Source organism: Octodon degus, unplaced genomic scaffold (assembly GCF_000260255.1).
Source record: "Octodon degus isolate 3935 unplaced genomic scaffold, OctDeg1.0 scaffold00269, whole genome shotgun sequence".
Classification (NCBI taxonomy): Eukaryota; Metazoa; Chordata; class Mammalia; order Rodentia; family Octodontidae; genus Octodon; species Octodon degus.
In genome coordinates this window covers 806,021-825,268 of record NW_004524845.1, presented here as the reverse complement: position 1 = coordinate 825,268, position 19,248 = coordinate 806,021, and the positions used below count along the sequence as shown (strand labels likewise).

The 19,248-nt window shown below is 35.6% G+C and overlaps 1 protein-coding gene across 2 annotated transcripts in view; it reads right to left on the bottom strand.

Moving 5' to 3' along the window:
- The window catches only part of Slc4a4 (solute carrier family 4 member 4), a 360,460-nt gene that overhangs the window by 241,766 nt on the left and 99,446 nt on the right, over positions 1 to 19,248 (bottom strand). For both annotated transcript variants that reach the window (XM_004646547.2, XM_004646546.2), the window contains exons 3-4: positions 17,493 to 17,628; positions 7,535 to 7,695 (exon numbers count right to left, since the gene is read on the bottom strand). In XM_004646547.2, coding sequence (XP_004646604.1) covers positions 7,535 to 7,695; positions 17,493 to 17,628 — 297 coding nt within the window. The remainder of the gene's footprint in view (positions 1 to 7,534; positions 7,696 to 17,492; positions 17,629 to 19,248) is intronic.

The window sequence follows — 19,248 nt, the reverse complement described above, 5'->3', positions numbered from 1 at the left end:
TTGTATTTTAGGGAACGCTCTACAGAATGGTCAGGATCTGACTACTAGATCAGACTCGCAGTAATCTGCCTGTTTACAGCCTCCCAAGAGCTGAGATTATAGGTGCACAATACTATGCCCAGTCTCAATCGTGGTCTCAGTGCACTCTGGGGGTGGGGCCGGCACCCCAGGCCCAAGGATAGAACCCCTGGGCCCTGCACCTACTTGCAGGCACTTTAATCCACTGAGCTATTTGGCCAGCCCTTCCTATGCATATTATCTGAATATGGTGCAATGAAACTGGAATTTATTGACAAGAGAAACAGCAGAAAATTCCGTAAATACATGGAAATTAAATGACAACCTCCTTCACACCCAATGGGTCACAGATGAAATTAAAGAAGAAATTAAACAATATTTGGAAACAAATGAAATGCAAATATAACTTACCAGGACCTGTGGGATGCAATGAAAGCTGTCTTAAAAACAAAACTTATAGCAGTAAATTCTCACATCAGTAAAACAGCATGAGCCCAAATAAACCAATGTATGCTGCACCTCAAAGCTCTTAGAAAAAGAAGAGCAAGTCAAGCATAAATCTCAAAATGCCAGGAAATAATAAATATCAGAGTAGAAATTATTGCGATGGAGATGAAGAAAAAAATACAAAGAATTAATGAATTGAAGAGTTGGTTCTTTAAAAGAATAAAAATTTTTTTTTGAAGGGAAAGGTTTATGTTCTGTTTTTTGTCGAAAGAATCAGTTAATACTGCCCATGTGTATTTAATAAAAATACATTAAAGAATATAAGAAAACTATCTGGAGCTAAAACTAAAGAAAATATGACCTAATTTAAATATTTTGAAAGTTAGCATTGAGAATATCTCTTGACATTTATTTTTTTTAAGAAGGTTTTTTTTTTTCTCTGAATGCCTTCAGGGCTGGCTTGAGTTGTAGGGACTGAACCACAGCAACCTGAGCTCTGACTGCTTTGTTGAAGCAGCCACTTAAAGAACTGAGCTAAGGGGTAGGTCCCCAGAATAAAAATAATTGATAAATTATTGATAAATAATAATTGATAATAATAATTGATAAATCCTAGCCAATTTAATCAAAAAAGAAAGAAAAAATTCAAACTCCTGAAAAAAGAAATGAAAAGGGCAAAATCACTAGAGAACCTATAGAAATTCGGAAGATCATCAATTTCTACTTCAAAAATCTTTATTCTCACAGATAGAAAACACAGAAGGAATGGAGTGATTGCTAGGTATATATGGATTCCCAAGCTGAATTAAGAAGAAATAACAATTCTGAATAACCCAATATTAGTCAATAAAACTGAAAAATGTCATAAAGAATTTACCAACAAAGAAAAGCCCAGGTCCTCATGGGTTCATAGCTGAATTTCTCAAGAAGTTTTGAAAATATTTAATGCCAACTCTTCTCAAACTCTTCAATGAAATTGAAAGGGAAGCAATTCTCTCAAACTCATTCCTGGAGGCAAGTATTACTCTACTACCAAAAAGACCAAGTCAAGAAAGGAGAACTACAGGCCAATCTCCTTAATGAAAATACAAGCAAAAATCCTCAATAAAATATAATCAAACAGACTGCAGGGAATAATCAAGAAGATTATACATCACAACCAAGTGGGATTCTTCCCAGGAATGTAGGGATGATTTAATGTGTATGCAAATCCATAAATGTAATACACCACATCAACAGGGCCAAAGATAAAAATTACATGATTACATCAATATACAGGAAAAAGCTTTTGACAGAGTCCAATATTCCTTCATGATAAAAACCCGACAAAAAATAAGAATAGATTATCTTTATCTCAATCTGATAAAAGCCATCTATGACAAACCAACAGCTAACATCATACTAAATGGACAAAAACTGAAAGCCTTCACTTAAAAATTGGGAAGAAGACAAGGATATTCAGTTACCACTCCTGTTCAACATAGTTCTGGAAACACTAGCCAGAGCAATTAGACAAGAGAGAGAAATAAAAGGAATAGAGATTGGAAAGGAAGAAGTGAAATTATCATTATTTGTGGGTGACATGATACTCTACATATATTACTCCAAAAATTCCACTGAGACTTGTAGATTTAATAACAAAGTTCAGTAACATGGCAGAATACAAAGTCAACACTCAAAAATCAATAGCACTGCTGTATACAAATAGTGAATGCACTGAGAGATAAGTTAGGGAAACCAAACCTTTCACAATAACTTCCAAAACAATGAAATACTTAAGAAATTTAGGTCACAAAAAAGTAAAAGATTTATAAAGTGAAAATTACAGTACTCCAAGAAAAGAGATAGAAGAGGATTTCAGAAAATGAAAGATAGTCCTTGCTCCTGGATTGGAGGAACCAACATGGTGAAAATGGTCATATTCCCAAAATTGCTATAGAGATTCAATGCAATTCCAATTAAAATACCATTAATATACCTCACAGATCTAGAGAAAACATCCCTAAGATTCATCTGCAACCAGAAGAGACCCAGAATAACCAAAGCAATCCTTGTAACAAAGGAAAAGCAGGAGGCTTCATAATCCCTGACTTCATATTATGCTAGAAATCTACTGTGATAAAACAGCAGGGTACTGGCAAAGAAACAGACCTCAGAATCAATAAAAAAGTTTAGGAGATGCGGACACAACTACAAACACATTCAGTCACTTTATCTTTGACAAAGGAGCCAAATATGTTCACTGGAAGAAAGTTAGCCACTTTAATAAATGGTGCTGGAAAAACTGGCTTAGCACTTGCAGAAGAGTAAAACTAGACCCATGTCTATCAACCATGCACTAAACTACAGTCAAAATAGATCAAAGACTGAAATACTAGAACAGAAACGCTAAATCTTGTGTAGGAAAAAGTAGGTTAAAAAATCTTAAAGACATAGAAGTAGAGAGCTCATGAATATAAATGAAATCACAAAGGAAATACTTCAAAGAATCAACAACTGGGATCTCATCTTTTTGGAAAGTTTCTATACATCAAAAGAAATCATCAACAGCACAAAAAGAAAACCTACAAATTAGGCAAAATTTTTGCTGACTGATCCTCAGACAAAGGTCATCTATCTAGTGCTTTCCAGGCAGGTGCTTGTGCCACTGAGCTATATCTTTGGTCCCAGAACTTCTATCTAGAATATACAAAGAATTTTTTAAAGAGAAGGTCCCCAAATTCAGAGACCTAATCCAAAATTGTGCATCTGAGATGAATACACACTTCTCAGATGAAGAAATACAACTGTCAAGTAAATGTACGAATAAATGTTCAACATCATTTGTCATTTGAGAAATGCAAATTAAAACAACATCAAGATTCTGTCTTACCCCAGAAAGAATGGCTATCATCAGAAGTCAATCAATAACAAATGCTAGAGGGGATGCAGGGGTAAAAATGAATGCCTCTCCACTGTTGGTGGAAGTGTAGACTAGTACAACCACTGTAGAAATCAGTGTGGAGATTCCTCAAGAAACTAGAATTTGAGGTTCCATTCATCCCAGCTATTCCCCTCCTGGGTATTTTTTCAGAAGAACTGAAATCATCATACCACAGTGATACATGTGCAACCATGTTACAGTAGCATAATTTGTCATAGTTAAATCTTCAGGACAACCCTAATGCCCATCAGCTGCAGAATGGATAAAGAATATGTGGTGTTTTTACACAATGGAGTATTACTCAGCTATAAAGAAAGATAAAAATGAGGTTTTTATAGGTTAATTGATGCAACTAGATATGATTCTCATAAGTGAAATAAATCAGATCCACATATGCAAACCTTATATTGTTTCACTAGTGTAAGAACCTGAAAGAGTAAATGAAATCTGAAAGCTACAATAGATACTATGAAAGGAAAAGAACCAGTTCAAAGGGAATGAAAAGCTGGAATCAGGAAAAGGATAGAAGAGGGAGAGAAGAAGGAGAAAGATATATGTATGCAGGTAGGTAGGTATGAAGGATAGCTTGGAAAATTGTACTGTGACTTTTGCTGGTCTACAGAGGGGAGCAGTTGATGCTTAAATTTTTCCTTCCTTTTTTCTTATCATTTTTAATTTCATAACTTTTTTCCCTTTTTTCCCAATTTTTCATGCTTATATCTGGTGATCTGAACAGCTAATTTGAAGTCAACATTATACAACACAGCAACAATTTTCAAATTCCTATTGATTTGTCTGGTGAAGTTCTGTTTCATTTCTAATTTTTTTTACTATTTTGTATTTTCTTTAGATAATATAAAAATTAAAGAAATATACAATAAGAAAATAACCAATTCTTCAAAAATATATAAAAATATTCACTTTCTTTTCTTTAGAATAAAACCTTGATATCAGCCTAAATGCCCAGTGATAGATAACCAAATATTTTTCAGCAATTAAAATTATTTTATAGTTATGTTTAATAACACACAAAATATTGACATAATGATTTTTAATTTGAGAAAAGGCAGAAATATAGTATGATCCCACTTTGGAAATAAGTTATATATGTGTAAATGCACTTACATAGAAAAACATGCTGAGAGGACAGCTCTACAAGATTACTCTTTTTTGTTATGTTTTTTAGATTATTTAAAAACAAATATATCTTAATTTCATGACTAAATAAGAAAGCAATAAAGATAATGTCATTTTGAAAATATAAAAGTTGGAAAAAGCAAGATACAACAGGACTCAGAAGTATCTTGGCATGCACAGCACAGGAATGCCTTTACATATAAAAATGAGCTTTCAAACTAGAGCTACACTTCTAAATCCATTTATCACCCAAATAAAATATATCAAATGGTTTATAATGTTTTAGCTGAAGATGAGAAGGAAATTCCCATATACTTGGCTTCCTGCAGGAATGACATTCTTTAAAGTAGTATTACAATGATGGCGCTAATAATAGACCTATTAATTTAATCCGAGAAAATGATGTTTTATCCTTTATAAGACTTTAAAGATACATTATCCTATTAGCATGCACAAGTGATTCTACATTAAGTACCCAGAGGCACTCAGAACTCAGAATGAGGCTGAATTTCTATGAAAGTGTGAGAGTGAAATCTGTCTGAGCAGTTGTCCTGCTCAGGCCCTGCCTGGCTGTGGACGTACGACCTAGAGCCTGCAGGGTGGCAGTTGGGAGACTCTGAACCAGGCTCACACGAATTCAGAGCAGGGAACCACAAAGACTATTTTGGAATATTTTGCTGAGTTCACACACCTATAATATTTAAATGATGGAACTAAACAAGAAAAGGGGATATAAATGAACGACCATTTTGTATCTGTATATTCAAAATGGTTAGGATAGATATTTGGCTACATTCTCTTAATTCAAGGAATAGAGGGATTTGGTCTAATAGTGTTTGTAAATAGGATATCATGTCTGCACCTTGTACAACAAATAACCACTAGGAAGGCAGTACATAATGTGTTAATTATTGGAACTGTCCTACCAATTTAATTTGAAACTGTCTCATTGCTATTTATTTCTCAATAAAATTATGGAGAAAAGAAGGAGAATGGAAACCATGCTCCTGTTGGATATAATCACATGTGTTATTTCTTTTTCTTCTCATTTGTTGAAATGAAATTGGGTTGTTGGGGGAGATTGACCTTAAGACTTAGTTGACATAAATCTCAATTCAAAATTATCAGCATGATGCAAGACAAAGCAAATCTACTTCATCTTCTGCTAGAAAATGTTTTCCTAGTAACTAAAAAAATGACTGTAACTATTCAAATTATAGTGCCATCCTCTGTCATTTAGAAGGAAGTCAGGTGTTTTTGTTTAAATTTCAGCTTTGGTGAGGTTTTTATTCTTCTGGAGGATTTGTACTTCTTGTTAGTCAGTTATACTCTTTCAATCACACTCTTCTCTCCATGCCTGCAAAACTGACCTTTTCCCCTCCCTTTGTTTTGCTTGTGATGTGTGATTTGCCTCTGAACTGTTTTCCTGTATTAGCAACTCTACAATGACAGTGCAGGCTCTCTTGGTGCTTGCCCTAAGGCCTATGGAGCAACATATTAGTGAGTGATGATACCTCAAAGTGACCAAATGTTGTCTAATTTTAACATGTAATGACAATTTTAAAGCTAACACATGGAGGTTAGATAAAAAGTTCACAACTGATAATAAAAAGTAATGGAAAATTAAAGCAAGAACATAAAATCCTTGATTGACCTTTCTTAAATTTCACAAATACCAGAACTTCTCTGTGTCCATTGGCTAAAGAGGTTCCACTTTAATGTGGGCTCTGTCTCTACCACATATAAAGGATGAGTTAGTTTCTAAAGAGCAGAAATGTCTTAAAGTGGCTCTTCCTGTGCTGGAGATCATAAAGACAGTTTCACAAAATATGCAAGGGTTTAATTCAACTTTAACTTTCAGTGTGCTTGTTGATCAGCTCCAAGAATAGCAAAGAAGTTTCCCAACTGTTTCAAGCTCTGCCCACCACAGCCTCCGGAACCTTTTCTCCTGCTCTCAAGGTGTGTGAGCATCTCTCTTCATGATGCCATCGGGGTCCTCCAGCCCTCTAGGTAACAGCATTAGAAGAGCTAGATAAGCTAAATATACTAGGATAAAATCACAACTACAACTGATCTTATTTAATTCTCTTGCCAACTGAAAAGTCTCCCTCTGCATTTCTTCCATAGATTAGGAAACTAGCCTCCAAAGGGTAAAGTAACTTGTTCGGTCTGTGCTCATCCAGGCTACCACAGGGAAACTTAAATAAGGCCCAAACTTTTAAGCCAACACTCTTTCTGTGTTACCTCTCTATATTCTCATAGAATCCAAACTTGATCCCCTCCAGAGCATGTAGAAGACAGCAAATCCTGTCTCTCTGGATGAATTTCAAGTAGAGAAATTCCACAAATTAGACTCAACACAAACGTGTCCTAACTCAGTCATTAACATGTTAGGTCTTTCTGCTTCCCCAATACAACCTTCCTCTACACAGAGCTTAAAAAACCTAACATCCACCTACAATCAGATCCCACCCAGGAAGTAGACTATGTCCCCTCTTACAGTAACAATAAACACTATTTCACAAATGATAAAACTGAAGTAGGAGCATGCAGCATCTGAAGTGCGAAGCAGCGCTATAAGTCTAGCATCCAGATTTTTGTCCAATATAACCAGACTGGGCAGAGGAAAGAATCTATGCAAAATATTAACCTTATGCTAATAGGTTAAGGAAATGAATACAAATCTGTGCCTACAAATATAACCTTCAGTGCAATACTAAAATTGAAAAGCATATAATATTAAGAAATAAACTGTGGAAGAAATTCTTTTTAAAATGTCACTACTGGCTACCACAGAGATAAGCATTATATATCAAACTTTATATTTTCTTAATATTTTTCTGAATTTTCAAACTTTTCTGCAATAAACCATACTAGTTTCACCAATAAAAATGAAGGAATGTTATAAAATATGTAAATGTGTTTATAATAGTAAACATCTGCATTGACAGAGGTTCATGGATTCCTAAAGCTAGAAAAAGTAATAGGAATCCAAAATAGTGTACTTACCCACCAACTGTGGGAGAGAGGAGGCCTCATGGTCAAGCATGATCGACCCCTTCTCCATACATGTCCTTAGCTCAAATAAGCTGTGTAGGGATAATGTGGCCACATGGGGCTTGCTCCATCTTTCTCCACCTTGTTCCACTTTCTCTTCAAACTTAATCCACCTAAAAGATAAAATTAGCGAATGGAAATTATAACTGTCCTAACCTCCTCTAGAAAAAGCAATGTCCATTCTTCCATCTTCATTCTTACAGAACTCCAAAAATCTCCTCTCATAAGGTCTTAGTAGCTTATTGTATTAGTAATTACATTATCTTCAAGAATATACCCAAACAGAGACACTTCTTACCCAAGTTAGGGAGATAAAAAGCAAACAGGAGAAGAAAAGCATCTCTGTGTTTATATGTACCTAAAAGTAACTATGTAATCCCTATGAATGGTTACTGAACTGAGTTTTTAATGTGTGGTACAAAAAATATTCAAATCAAACTTGTCCATTCTCCTACAATGTAGAAAAATAGTCATCACTGTGACAATTCTGTGATTATTTCACATGGTGGATTTACATTTGGTGAGATATCAGTGATGAAGCAGTACTTATTTCAAATATATGTAAACCATGATGCATGAAGTGATAAAATCAAAATTCCCCTTATGATATTTAAAGGAGGTAACCCAGTTTGAAAGTGTTTGTGTTTAAAATATATTTTTCATCTGACACATGGTCTCTTCTCATGGACATTCTAATAAAAACTTTATCATTTAAGTCTTGTTCCATATATGTTTTTAAAAACTACATGCTGTATCTGTGTATTCGAAGTGGTTAGGATAGATATATAGTTACATTCTCTTAATGAATAGAGTGATTTGTTCTAATGGTGTTTATAGATAGGATATCATGTCCGCATCTTGTACAGCAATTAACCACTGGGAGGAATGTATGCAATGTGTTAATTATTGAAACTGTCCTACCAATTTGATTTGAAACTGTCTCATTGCTATTTGTTTATCAATAAAATTATGGAAAAAAGGGCTATTGTTGAAACATAAAAAATAAATAAAAAATAAAAACCACATGCTCAGTGAACATCTATTCTAATAGCAACAGATTTTATATATTGGCCCCGCTCCCAGGGAACACTGAGACAAAAATTGAGTCTGGGTGTGGTGGCACGTGCCCGTAATCCCAGCTCTTGGGAGACTATAAACTGGTAGACAGCTACAAGTCTGATCTAGTAGTGAGACCCTGAACACCCTTAGATGCTTCCCTAAAAAATACAAAGAAAATAAAAGATTTGTATTAACTTTAGCAATGGAACAAACAACCCTCTTCCATAGCTTCTGCTCCTAAGACTCCTAGACATTTTAGTAACTCAGTATATATAGATAAAAAAAAACTTTGATGAAAAAAACACGTGTGACAGACTTTATATCCCACATATATTACACACAGACTCCCACACAGTAAAGGAAAAGAGAAAGTTGCATCATTTACTATGTATCACAACCTAAATGAGAGTGCTTCCTTCTGCTCACTCCAAGCCTTCTGAACGATATTAGAAGAGACAAAGAGGAAGTTAAAATTTGTTTTCTCTACATTTTTCACTTAAGATTTAATGACTGAAAATATTGCTAGGGAAATAGCTCAGCAGCATAAGCGTCTGCTTGGCAAGTACAAGGTCCTGAGTTTGATCCCTGGTACAAACAAACAAACAAAAATATTGCTCAAAAAGAGCTAAACACCCACATAACTTGCCAAAGCTGAGAACAAAGGGCAGAGATCAGAGAAAGCACTACATAAGCTATTATTTAAACAACTCTTGCTCAGCCAGGAGGAGGGGAAGAAAGTATGATAGGAGAAGCCAGGCATGCAAACAGATTAAGAGATCAACCAGAGTGGAAGAAAATGAAGATCTAATCAACATTCCTGACTCCTGAGAGTTCTGCCAACCCTAAGACTATGCCTCCACACCATCTCAGGAGTCCTTTCCCTACTGGCCCACTCCACATTAATGGAAGGTGTTCCCAATGTCAACCAATTGTAAGAGCCTCCTTTTTTGCTGAGTCCCCCCTCCCAAACAAAAAGTATAAGCAGTAGAGATTTTTACACTTTTATCTCAAAAGTAAAAAACTAAGGAGGTTTTAAAATCTCACAACTGAACACAATTTATTTCTACCAATGTGGCCGAGACACATTCCAAAAGACAAAAAGAGATTGGGGATCATATTATTCTGACTGCTCACAGAATCCCTAACTGTTTCTTTTGGATTCTGTTATATGAACCATGTGTTCATATAATGTTATATGAACATTATATGACTATGAATCTGATGGTTCATATTCTGTTATATAAACCATTACATATATAAAGCTATATATGATGTCATAACTTATTCTTCAACATCAGACTTCAGAAATGGAAGATTCTACAGTATTTAAAATCCAGTCAGAGTTACATAGCATTATGTCATCTATATATGTAGAGACTCCTTGTTTTTTATTTCTAAGAGTATTCTTATTGTACAATTTAAGCCCAAGATGAATGACAAAGGTCAACTTGAAATTCTTTAAAGTGTAATATTTTATACAGCCCTCATTTCCCAATTATCTTCCTAAATGAGTGCTACCTCTATTGGCACCATTAAATGTACCCCTAAGCCTATTCCTTAGAAAACTAAGTATCACTTGTACACAATATGTATAATTTTCTGCCATTATCCTTACTATGGTCTGAGTATTTGTGGCCCCTGAAATGTATACGTTGAAATCTTAATCTCTCTAAAGTGATGTTACCACAAGGAGGGAGCTTTGAAAGGAGATCTGACCATGAGGGTTGACATTAGTGTCCATACAAAGAAGGCCACAACAAATAGATTGCCCTTTCCACCATAGGAACACACCACCAGAAGGAGCCATTTCTAAGAAAGAGGGCCCTTAGGAGATACTAAATTCTCTGTTGACTTGACCTTGGGCTTCCCAACTCCAAAACCATGAGAAGCAAATTTTTCTCTTACCTACAAAAAATCTACCAGCCTATGATACTTCAATACTACAGCCTAAAGAGACTCAGATAATCCAACTGTCCAAACAAGGTAAGTGTCGAAGCTTTAATTTTAAAAAAAAAAAAAAAGAAGCAAAAATTACTTCATTTCTTTGTAACCTATCTTTTATTTATTCCACTCCATAGTTTATATTATAGGCAAACTGACTAGACTTAAAATACAAATTTTAACACATTTTGAAAATATACTTAAAAGTCATAAATCCAAGTTGGGTTGAATTCATCTTCTTATAGAACACTAACCCTTAGGCTAAGAAAAAACCATAAAAGAATGGAAATGTAAAGTCTCAAAGCTAGTCAGTCACTTAGAAGCCATCATTCTAAGAAATGAATATTCTCTGATAGCACATTTCAGTATCTATTTCACTCTGACTTCACTAAATGTTGAATGCTTTGATGATGCCACATTACAGGGCAGCTACAATCATAGTAAGAACTTTGGGATAGCGCCTATTAAATTCTTTCACAATGTAATGCTCTAATTGTTAAAGGAAAAATTGCATCCCCAACACAAGCACTTAGACAATAAAACAATGGTTCACCCATTTAAATAGATTATTCAATAATAGTGTATTTCCAGAAAATGTATATGCAATGTATATCCTCCTCAAATATCAAGGACAAACTTGAAAAAAACCCTAAATATTACTCAATTCAAATCAAAACCCATTAAAGAGAAGGCTAAGGCAAAGGTACCAAAGTTCATCCTATCCAAGGGCCAGTGAATCTGTGTAGGTGCTTTAGAACCATGTAATTAAGTTTAATTTTAAAAACAGACATGTTTATTTCAGTTTTAATATACTGAAAGCCACTATCTACAATTCATAACAACTATGAATAAGTATGTATTTGCAATACATTTCTCACTTTTCTTCTTGTTTTGATACTTGACATATTACAAGAAAATTAATTTCAAAAGTTGGCTTTTTAAATGCTTGCAATTACAAAACTGCTGCACCCTTGAAGGAGGGGTTTATTAGGTGAACTTTTTTATTCCAAGGTCTTAGAAGAATAATGACAAAGTATGCTGCAGTTTAACACACTTTGAGTGCCTGCCAACCAAGAATCATTTCACTGTTTTCTTAAGAAGCAGAAGGCCCACTGGGAATCACTGAATTTTGCAATTTTCCAATCATATGATTAAATATAATTAAGAAAAGTCAAAATTTGACTTAAAAGTCTGCCAGTTTTACAGTGGAAAATAGACATGACCTTTGTACTGGAATATAATCCAACTAAGTAAAACTATTGAAATGTAACACATTTCTTACAATTAATAAGTACCTCATCACACACGAACATACAATGTAAATGCTAGTGTGTACCTAGAATAAATAATGTTTTTCAGGATAATTCTTAAATTCCTAGAACAACTATGAAAGTAATTGAATGTAATTACTAGATATAACTACATATAATTACATAGGTGATTAGATTCCTTGAGGCTTTTCCTTACAGAAAAAAAAAAAGTGTTCTGAAATAGAGTTTCCCAAAATAATCCAGTAGAGGAGACAGAGAAGTTAATTTGACTGGTAAGAGAACAATCTCTCTCAAAGTGCACAGTGTTAGAGGATGTGCTAGTGTTTTGGAGAACTTCAAATAAGGTTCCCTAGAGGTCAATCAGGTCATTTTTGTCTCAATAGAAACACAAATAGTTGGCCATTTGTGCTATTCCTTTGAACATGAAACTTCAGTACCCTTTACCTCTGTTGGCTTGTGCTTTTTGAAACCTGTGACAACTTTCCATTTCACCCAGGTTTGGCAGAACACTTTGAATTGCACTGGTGAGTGATCTTTGACAGCAACTTTAACTGAAAATTCACCGCAGAAAAACCTAAAGTTCATAATCATATTGCAGCAATATTTCTTACTCAAAGAAATAAAGAATGTGGGGAAGGATAAAAAGTCTCCTCCTCCTGACATTGGGCCAGCACCAAAGCTGGCCCATAAAAGGGTTTTTCACCTAGTGCTTCTTGAACCCCCAGCTGATGTTCATTCTTAAGGAGAAGCTCAGGCTTCCTCAGCAGTTACATAGGGCTCTGTCTTCATTGGCACTGTCTTAGTAGAGGTCACCTTTTCTAATGACTGCACATTCGGATATATTGTACCATTAAAATGAGCTACCTTCCTTACTGTCCCATTGATAGGATACATTTCTCAGGTGTGATAAGTCTATCCTGTGCAACCTTCAACTTGTGTTGCATTTTGAAAAAGCCACTGACAATTCAAACTTCTAACTTACAGGAAAGAGAAGAACAGTAAGAGGATATACAAAAAGAGGGCAGCAACTTAGCAGACTTCTCTTTTTCATAATGTACATGATGAATGATTGTGCTTCCCAAGACTTAAAGTGTATGTCTCTCCTATTACTGAAAAATATCTCATTCTAATTTGAGGTCAAGAGCCAACCTAAAATCCCTACAGCAGGGCAGAAACCACCATTGTGCTATAGAGCTCAGTATAGAATACTCTCGGTCAAATCAAATCATTGGCTGACTGAAAAGTATAGAACCTTAAAAGGGAAACAGGGCTGGGGAGATGGCTCAGTGGAGTAAGTGCTTCTCTGGCAAGCACAAGGGCCTGAGTTCAATTCTCAGTTCTGCCAAAATAAATAAATAAATAAAATAAAAACTGAGATGAATAGACCTTTAAAAAAAAAAACAGAGGAAACAAATGTGTTACCTGCAGGGTAGACACACTGCAAATAAAATGATCAGCCACTGTGGATGTACCTGTGTGATGTCACCTACCTAGTAGCATGAAGTCCTGGGTTAAATCCACAGCACATTTCTAAAAGATGTTTATCAACTGAGTTTTCACAAAAAGAAAATAATTCTATACTTTATAAATTAGCCAGAAATAAATCAATGCCACATCTTCATATACAAAATGAATCCATTCTAAGCACTATTACCAGTGGTAAGTTTAAAGCTTTAAACACGTGGGGGAAAACTCTGCATGTCTGGAAACTAGACCTCAAAATGGAAGTCAGAAGTTACAACATAAATATTCTGATAGCAATCAATTATTCAATTAATGCCTATTTCTTGAGTATTAACTTTCTGCCAAGTAGTTCCATGCACACAAACTGAGTGGTAGATAAACACAACTGAAACTTCCTGACCTCCCAGAGCTTTCACTCTATTAAGAGGAAACAGTAATAAGATATACAAAATGCAAAATGGGGACAAGAGCTAAGGAAGCCACACTACAAGATTAGAATTGTTTATTGAGATAGGGAAATCTGTAGGAGGAGGAGATCTAGACACGTTAATTTTGAGTCTCCTAATGTTTCTCTAAATATTTAACTCAAATAAGCAAAAAAGTTTAAGCTAGAGATATAAATGCAGGTAACATCAGCACACTGATGAAATAGTTTGTAACTTTAAGTACAGGCTCTCTCTACATTTTATCAGTGATGTCCCAGACACCTTGGGCTTGTCATTGCACAGCTATCTAACTACAGAAATACCTAATTATAACAGAACTTCAACTTTGGCTAATTAATATTTCAAATAACCTATTACATTTGGAACATTATTTCCAAGATAGCCAGTTCTCAAGTAATCACGCAATAAGTAAATGCTTACTGAGGACCTCTGAGGAGTCAGGCCCTGACTCCCTGCATGGCACTAGGAATACCACATGAAAAACCAAGCATAGAGTCGTTGACTATGTGAATTAGTGAAATGAAGGAAACCACTGAAAGCAATAATATCATAAACACAATAAACAGTAATGCAGCAAGTTCTATACAAGCAAAATTATAAAGTATACACTATTTGTAAGCAGGTTGTTTTTTTTTCTGGACAGCTTCCTCCTGACACATGGTTCCCTTCCCAGCCCTCCTTTAGTAGCAGTACAGTCTTTTGGGACTGTGTATATCACCAAAATGGCACATGGGTTTCCCCTCCCTAAAATAGTCATTTAAGGATGGTAAAGAATTCACAAATATCATAATTTTTAAGAATCTTTTTTTTAATTTTTAAGAATCTTAAATGAAAATATTATACTCATCTCACTAACACTGGTTTACTTATATGATGAACTATTACTGCATTCTATTCTGAGTACTCCCAGAAATTCAGATGAAAATAAGAATCCAAGCAATTCTTAGCATCACAGCGATGATGCTAGTGTGCACACAGGAAAAAAAAATGATAAAGCAATAGAGTATGCATAGTGTTGGAGAGGATGCAAACCATTTGAAAGAATAGGAAACTTGAACTTGAGAAGACTACACAATGTGGTCCAATTTAAACAACTAATAAGCCACAAAACTAAGACCACAGCAAAATCTCCCCACACTTAAATGACCATGCACGGTACAGGTCTTGCCCTATATTTTCCATCAGGAAAGAAGAAAAGAATGAAGCATGGATCTTAGTAGAAAATTTTGTTTTGGAAAACCTCCTCGGGAGGATGCATTATGGACTAAAAGTATACAGAAGATTGTTGGTACACAAGTGAATAATTCTTACAGAAGGGAATAAAAGACAATTACTGCATCACAGGAAGATATCTGAAGAGCAAAGAATAAAGAGCTTCAAGACAAGAGTATTAGAGATGAAACAGAAATGCACTGCCAAGAGCTTTTTAAGTACAGTATGTAGGTGTCTATTAGAAAGAGAATTACCTAACAAATGGCAAATTATGGGTCTCTTTTCTCAATATTACTATGAAGGCCAAGAATAAAAAATGATGCCTTTTTTCTTTTCAAACCATGGTTGAATTGCAAAAGGTAAGAAATTCTCCACAGATTCCATTAACCTTTTTTTATTTATGTATTTTGTGTAAGGTTTCACTTTTTTTTACATAGCTCAGACTCATAGTGATCCTCCTGTTTTCAACCTCCCCAGAACTGGGATTACAGGCATGCGCCACCATGCCTAGACTCAGTTGCTGGCTCAGTGCATTCTGGGGGCAGGGCCGGCACAGCATGGGGGACCAGGGATTGAACTCTAGTCCCTGTGCTTAGTCTGCTGAGCTCTCTCACTGGCCCTTTCCATTAAACTTTTTAAGGAGAAGTGTCCACAGGGCCCATCTATCTAGAAAATCTTGAAGAGTAAGAGCTTTTCTACCATCATCAAATGCATTAATTTACAAAGTCTAATATTGAAAATACTGAATAGCTAAAAACATTTGGTAATACTAAATCTTGTGGAGTTGACGATCCATAAATCTTCAAACCATAAGTCTGAGACTCCGGACTAAAGCGCATGCTTAGGCAGAGTGCAGCAGTCAAGATTTGATTCCTGGTATGCCCTGCTGGTCCCGCCCCTGGGGTGCACTGAGATGGCAATTGAAACTGAGAGCATTGGCTTGTGCCTGTAATCCCAGCACTTGGGAGGCTTAAAACAGGAAAATCACTATGAGGCAGATCTATGTAGTGAGACCCTGTAGACCCTGTACTAAACTTTAAAAAAGTCTGAGGTTCTAACCTACCAAAAATCTAATCAATTTGATGAAATTTGATTATAAATGGTATAATGCATGAAACTAAAATTTTTCCTTTAACTTTTAAAACATTATTCATTTAGAAAAAAAAGACTACTAGCTAATTGCTTCTTTCGAGTTTAGCTTCTGTTACTGATTATCAATGAGAAAAATAGCCTTTTTCTAACTCCAACATGACCTATCTTAAATAGAAAAGCAGACATAGATCCCTTTCCGTTACCACTGAGAAAGAAATTCACTTATTGAAGAAATTCACTTATTTTTTACTTATTTTTCTTCAACTCAAAGCTGGATAATGACTACTATTACTCAGATGGTATGTTGTTATCCTGAACTCACTTGCCACTTTTTTTCAATAAAACACCAAAATCTATAATGTGTTTGTTAACTGCTGAATCTCAGTACCTTAGAAAGTGCTGGCCATGCATACTACTCACTCAAAAGGCCCTATTTGGATTAAGCTGAATGAAATTAAAGTGTAGGCTATAAAAGATATATCTTTAAATTATTCTGTTTAGAAAAGTAAAGTACATTGGTATCTCGTATTAACTACAATGAAAGACTAATGACTATTATATCAGTCTATTACATATTTTGTATATGTCAAAGGGGAAGATTTAGTGTAAAAATATAACTGAATATATACAGATATATATATATGAAAAAATTTTATTATATATTTCACAAAAACTTAGGGTTGTGTAGTGCTCAGTAATTTGTAAAGCATTTTATATACATATCTATACATGTATGGACATAAACATTCATGATACAATTATACAGGTATTGTATATGACATTTCTATATTACATATTTTAAATAACATGCATATATACTGTATGAGGTACACATTAATATCCACTCTTTATTGATAATAAAACCAAAGTTCTAAGAAAGTGAATGTCATGTAAATGGAGATACAATATAAAAGTAAACTGAAGACTCTAAACTCCAAAGCAGGTGAAACTTCTACTTGCTTTCAGCTGGATACTTAGAAAGCAACAAATTTTTGCCTGAAATTATACCAACTGTGTTTTATAATCAACAGTGTCTTAACACCCCCACATTAGGACAAGATACATTGGCATTTGTAGATATGTGAAAAGACATCACTTGGCTGTCATCTCTGGGTGCTTGAGTTTTCATCTCTATAAAATTTTTACTATTAAACAGCATATAAACTAAGATTTACTGTTCATTCTTTATAAGGGCAATGCATAACACTCCAGACCAGTGAAACTGTGCTCCAGGGGTGTAGTAAGGGACAGCCCACATCTGTGCCAATGGAAAGGGGAAAGAGAATAGACACACGCATTCCTCAGCCTGCCAACACCATGCTCGCTGGCCACCTAAGCACTGAAGCTGGAGAAAGCAGCCCAGGCTTGTCTGCCTCCGTTTTCTAGGGCCAGCATTAGCACTGCACACAGTAGGCCATGCCTCACCTTGCTGTTTCCTTCCACTCCATCTCCTGCCCATCCACAGCCAGAAGCTCATCCAGCTCGGTGAAAAGTTGAGGGGGTGCTGGGCTGTCATCTTCCTCTCCCAAGATGAAGCGGATGCGTTCTGCTGCAGGAGAGACTGCAGAAGTGAAAATACTGTGGTTAAACACAGGCTGGACAACCCTGAGGAAAGTGTAGCTCCTGGCTCTTTCTCTTTCCACAAGGTTACTGGGCTTCCCATCCACATTTTCAAAGGACATCTTCTTGCTGAGACTTCCTTATCCCCAACCTAAAGCCAAAAGGACATAAATGCCTGTCTCTATTCCACTAGTCCAAACTTTAGCTCAATGTTCTTGCTCCTTCCACAAGGGCAGCACCCAGTCTGGGTGACATGTGATCAAGAACCTTGAGCCCTTGGATGAGCTGAAGTCTACTTGCACTACTCCCCTCCCTCCAGACAAATGACCTGTCCACAATATAAGGCATCAATCAACATGAACCAATTGCTTCTTAGTGTACAACAAGAAGGGCAACAGGGCACCCCAGTCTTGAGTTTTTCTTGGGTCTCCGCCTCCCATCCACCTTCTGTCCAATGTTTAAGCCCATTCTTTGCAGATTTTCACTGCTAGAATTTCACGAACCATGAAGCTGATGAAGGAATATTTAACAAGACAAACTCTTCTTTACATAATGGCAGTACCCAACAGCCTTTAGCCACACTTCAGTGCACTTGAAAAACAAGCCCAAGTAAAATATTGTACACCTGAGGGGGAAACCTTTCCAACACACTTAATCACATAATTGGATGCCCTACTAGCTCCATTTGACCCCGTCTCCTGAAAATCACATAATGAAAAATGAACTGAAATTTAGTTCACTTTTTGGGTTACTTTCTCTTTCTTCACAGAGAGAGAGAGAGAGAGAGAGAGAGAGAGAGAGAGAGAGAGAGAGAGAATGCACTTGGAAATTAAATTGATGGACTCTTTACAAAACCAAGACCCATGAAATCTTTATAATCCCTGGGTAAAACCAAGAATGGCACATATAGATGAATTTTATACAGAACATAATATAATTCTATAGATCAAAATTTATTTACTACAAATAAAGTCATGAAAAATAAGTTAATGACAATAAAAATTCTTTAAAAATATATTTACTTATATGGCAATAATGAAAAAGATGGAGGTAGGGAAGACAAGGAAAGAGGATGAAAACAGAATTAGCATGTATTACACACATGTACCAATTGCACACCAGGACTGTAGACACTACGTACTGCATACATGCAGTAACAAAAAATGTAAATGAAAACCAGAGTGATAATTCTCAATGTTTAGGAGTCATACAGTGGCAAGTCATGATGGGGCCCCTCAATGGGCCCTCTTTGCTCTAAAAGAAACTGAAGAAGGTATATATGAAAGTGCACCCTATACTTCTTTCACTAAAGATTCATTCATTCCCAACAGTTCTCAAATATTTTGCTATATAGTGATAAGTGCAACAGAGTTTATAATCAAGACAGAAAACTCCCAAATATGCAAAAGGAGGACCACTTAAATAAAGTATGCTACAAATACACAATAAAATATCATGCAGTCATAAGACATGAAGTTAAGATTGCGTTTCTTGACATTCTGTATCAAATTAAATGGAAAATAACACATATGTATATCCATAAAAAAAGCCTGGCACGAGTTCGATAGGTAGCGGGAGCAGAGAGCGGACCCCAGAGAGCCCTGAGCAGCCCCACCGCCGC